We start from the raw sequence: 4,603 nt of genomic DNA on the forward strand, positions 1-4,603 counted from the left end.
TGTGAGAGAGAGAGAGAGAGAGAGAGAGAGAGAGAGACAGACAGAGAGGGGAGGACGAGCGCCCGTGAATACCAGGAATTGCGTATTAAATGAACTTACTGAAAGTCTGGGTTTACTGGAACGCACTTGCTGGGCGTGCGGGGGGCGGGTTTTTTTGGTTACAGGGAGGGGCTTTAGACACAGGGGCGGGGCAATATAGACGCGTTTGTATACAAAAAGCCAGCCGCCGGCACTTCATTGCAGTACTACAGCAGGCTGGTAGATGACTGTTTCCTTCCTGAGAACAAGTCATCACCAGTAAGCGTTCACTTCGCGATTGGGGTAGACTGCAGACTGATCTGTTGTTCCACAATTATCATCTCTTTGGAGATAATTCAATACTAAGGACCGCTACAGGTAAGATTAAGCCGGAGTTCATTCATTTATTTTTCCTAGGATATCTAATAGAGCAGAGAGTTTAATGTACAGAGAGACGTAGTCAATCTCCCGGATTAATTCCTATCCGAACTATACTCAACTAGGTATTTGTTAGATTATATTAATGTGTTAAACCCATTTTTAAATATCATAATGAAAAAAATTTTAATTCTTAGGTTTAAATTACACAGAGACTCGATGAATGGAGCATTCCTATAATATATCTATATTATAAAATGTCCCAGATAATTAAATCCCTTCTTAAATTGTGCCTTCTTCTATCAATATTGTGTTACATGTGTAAATTGGATCTATCTGTGTAATCTGGGTTGTCTCATTCATCAGATCTCTCAGGCTAAGACTATCAGCTTTACTGTAGTCCTGAGTATTATTCCCTGATTTAGTACTATACGTAACACATGACCTGGTATAACTCGCCACAGCTCTCCGTTCTCTCACTTGTTCCTATTGTATGATTCTAATACATCTCTTTTGTTTCTCCTTAGGTTTCTGTGCATCTCAAGTTTATTCCAGTTTCTTCGTGTGTAAAGCACAATGCGTTACAGCACACCCCTCAGGCTTGACCCAATAAGGAGGCGTTATGCCATCAACCCTCACCGCTACACCACGTTCAACTCCAAGCTGCAGTACCAGCTGGTGTATCACGCATGGTGTCGGCTCGAGCAGAGTGGCATCTACTGGGCCTCGATTAGCGGAAAAGAGGCAGGCGCTAAACTGGCATCGGAGCCAATCGGCACTTTCCTGATCCGTGACAGCGCTGACCGGCGTCACTTTTTCACGTTGAGCATCAAGACATCATCGGGCATCAAGAATGTCCGCGTGGATTGCGACAACCACGCTTTCTTCCTGCAGACAGATCCCGAGAGTCAGCGGACAGCGCCGCGGTTTGACTGTGTGCTCAAGCTTGTGCACTTCTATATGAACTATACGGATAATGCCAAGGAGCAAAGGTCCTGCTACATCTTCTCAGAAGGCCAAAAGGTTCCCCTGGAACTGCGAAAACCCTATGCCTGCAGCACGTCCTCCCTGCAGCACCTATGCAGAAAGACAGTCAATGGCCACATGGATATCTTGGCCAAGAGGGACGGGCTACCTCAGCCACTAAGGGACTTTATGCAAGAGTATGATGCTCCCATTTAAATGGCAAATACAAGTAATATGGTCATACCAATGTTAAGGTGTACCAATGTTAATTTGAGTAGAGCAGCTAAAAGAATGGTGTCGTGTGAGCATACGGTCATCAAGCACATAGAAGAGAATCAAGAAGATCTACAGTGACTGAAGTGATAAAAGTAAACAAGTTGAGCATAGATAGACTAGGTCAAATTTGGACTGTAACTCGTTTTGGATTAGTCAACACAAACCAAGAGCGCTGCTATTTGTCATGTTGGGAGAGACGAAACCCCTGAGCTCCTTTGGACACACTTATTTGCACAATAAACAAACATCAAGACAGTGGTCCACTGTTTAGTGCTATAGGCAACTGCAACAAGTGGGGAAGAGATGGCAAGTAAAAGACTTTCTCTGTGAATAGAAGTCAAGAATTCAAGAATTCTCAGTACCCAAATGACTAGGAACCATCCTGTCTGGATGTTTCATGGAAAACAGTCACCACCTTCTTCCAAGGAAGCATTATGCCTTTCAGGGGAAAAATGAAAGAGCTCAACAAGTAACAGCATGGCAATCAGACCAGGAGAGAAGACGTTTAAAAGAATCACAAAGGGGAAATGTTTCCACTCATTTAGATCAAATCCTGCGTATTTGAAGTAGGCAACTAAAGGAAAACTGAAAAAAAGTACTGTAATTTTGAGGGTTTTTTTTCTCATTGAGTAAAGTGTGTATTTCTTAGAATGTGAGTAGGCAGAAGCTTTCTTATGAATGTATTTAGATTGAAACTTAAATGGGCCATTTTTCACCCTCATATTATTCCTGTACTGGTTTACTATGTTTACATGTGTGAATATATTTTTTTTTTAATCTGCTGTTGTTTTAATAGTAATGTGACTCCATATGAATGCTTGAGAAATAATCCAGAGAAACAGCAACAAAACGCAAGCAGACTGAAAATACTTTGCACATATTTATATTTTTCATCAATATTTCAGTAATTTATATTAAACAGCACTATTTTTCTAACATCTGAATCCTTGTGTTTTTTTTATTCTGTGGTGCTTCCTTCAGCTTCATATATATCCTTGATTGCAGCAGTCATTATATTATGATGGAAAAATCATTCTCACATACACACATTGGTGCAAGCCCAGCCAAGTAAAGCTCACTACTATACATATTTGTGTAATTATTCATATTTCTGATCTCAAAGTAGCTCATCCTGTCCGGCTGAATCAGAGAGTTGATTCAGACAGATTCACTCCTAAAAGTGGGAATTCTCCCCCTCCCCCCTCCAACATTTCCAGTAAGACTTTAACTCCAATGAGTAAGATGGCCTTTGTCCAAAAAAGATAATCATCGTCGTATCACACAATAATCTGATAAACAATCCCAAAGAAATGTACTTTCATAAATAGTAGGAAATAAACTCAACAATGTCCTACCTCACAAATTAGCATGTATCTGTCTGACTGCTTAAGTTTTAATAATACTTGCTGTCTGTCAATAGCTTTTAATGCATATTGTCAGTTATTTTATTATAATACAGTAAAACTGTAGACATGTAAACACAATCTACATGTTCCCGCATTCCCGCTCTTCAACCTGTTGTCAATGGCAAAAAAAGGCCTTTATTATTTATGGCTTGTCTAGAGCCACACCCCATAATAAGAGTCCTAAAAATGTCTCAAGGGCTGGCATGGAACACACCCATCGCCTGTTTACACGGTGTGTACATTACACGTATAATGATTTCAGATGCAGAGAGCTGGGAAGGGGCGGGTTCTAGAAAGGATTAGCGTCGCTGCGGCTGTATGCTTGGGGTTCCTTGTGTTTGTGTTGAAGTGGTGTGTGTGTGTCAGGAGAAATGATGTGTCTGCTGGGAAACCAGTTAAGGCTTACTCTGATGTTGAAGCTGTTTAGTGGTCTACAGAACATGAATAGCATTTCAACCACTCACTCATGGCCTGGAACTGTGAGTAGCTAAGAGCCTTGTGCTGTAGGAGAGTCTGTATGGTATCAGCAATCTTCTTCATTTAAGAGATTTCCCAAAAAGTGACTCAAGATTCATTCCTCTAGGAACACATTTTTAAAATAATAATTATACTTACAAAAGTCTCTTTAAAAATTCCACCAAACTCCACCGTTTGTTCTTGCTAAAAAAAGAGATGCATTTTATGAGGCATTTTTGTGCACAGTAATTTCAATAACCCCATAAAAATGTTATGTATGGGCTGTTTCATTGCCGCAGGATTGAGCACGCATTGTATCACTTCCTCTGCATTTACTTTGCACATGCTGTTCTCTTCCTATTGCTCAGGGCAATTACAGGAAACCAAAAAAAAGAGAAGAAAATCAGCCTGTTTCAAAACACATGTGAACTACGAGACCTTTTCATACTAGGAAGCAGGTGTAAAAAAAAAAAAGAAAAACAAGAAAAAAAAACACAACGGCCCACCCACAAACCAGAACTGATTTGCAAAAGTGTAAAAAGTAAAACTGTTACTGGCAACTACTCTCTTTCATCTAGAATTGTAAGACTTGTGTTTTTGTCAGAAAACAGAAAGGAATGTGACTATCGTGCTGTGAACAGGTATTCCCGTTATAGCACAGTTTCTCAGAAGGGTCGCATGAGACTCAGCATGAGACTGTCAATCAACAGTCCCTTGTTTTTCGGTCCCTCATAATTCATGAATTAACATAGCTTTCAGAAATGTAGATATACCTTTACACCTTTGTTCTTTACTAATACAGTCATATACTTTCTACATATATATATATATATATATATATATATATATATATATATATATACAGAGAGAGAAAGAGATCTAAAAATAAAAACAGGATTTAAAAACAGTTTTGTGTTTTGGAGAATCAGTGCCTCCAGCAACTGTTCGTCAGTATCTATTAATCACCTTTAGAGAAATTCCTTGGTAAAAGTCTCATGCGTGAAATTCCAGAGAAGTACAAACAGGATTGCGCAAAGAATGTCTCTCTTTTTCTCTCTCTCTTTGTCCTTCTTTCTGTTTATTTCTCTCTCTGTGTCACTCAC

At 39.7% G+C, this 4,603-nt stretch overlaps 1 protein-coding gene across 1 annotated transcript; it reads left to right on the forward strand.

Moving 5' to 3' along the window:
- Positions 1-227: 227 nt before the first annotated feature.
- On the forward strand, positions 228-2,574 carry socs3a (suppressor of cytokine signaling 3a). The gene is made up of 2 exons (XM_046866878.1): positions 228-396; positions 924-2,574. The coding sequence occupies exon 2, from the start codon at positions 973-975 to the stop codon at positions 1,576-1,578; it is 606 nt and encodes a 201-aa protein (XP_046722834.1). The 5' UTR covers positions 228-396; positions 924-972; the 3' UTR covers positions 1,579-2,574.
- Positions 2,575-4,603: the final 2,029 nt, after the last annotated feature.

The sequence above is a fragment of the Silurus meridionalis genome, chromosome 14 (assembly GCF_014805685.1).
Source record: "Silurus meridionalis isolate SWU-2019-XX chromosome 14, ASM1480568v1, whole genome shotgun sequence".
Taxonomy (NCBI): domain Eukaryota; kingdom Metazoa; phylum Chordata; class Actinopteri; order Siluriformes; family Siluridae; genus Silurus; species Silurus meridionalis.

Excerpts from the sequence above, each read along its gene's own strand:
- socs3a (XM_046866878.1), top strand. The coding sequence starts at position 973 with ATGCGTTACAGCACACCCCTCAGGCTTGACCCAATAAGGAGGCGTTAT.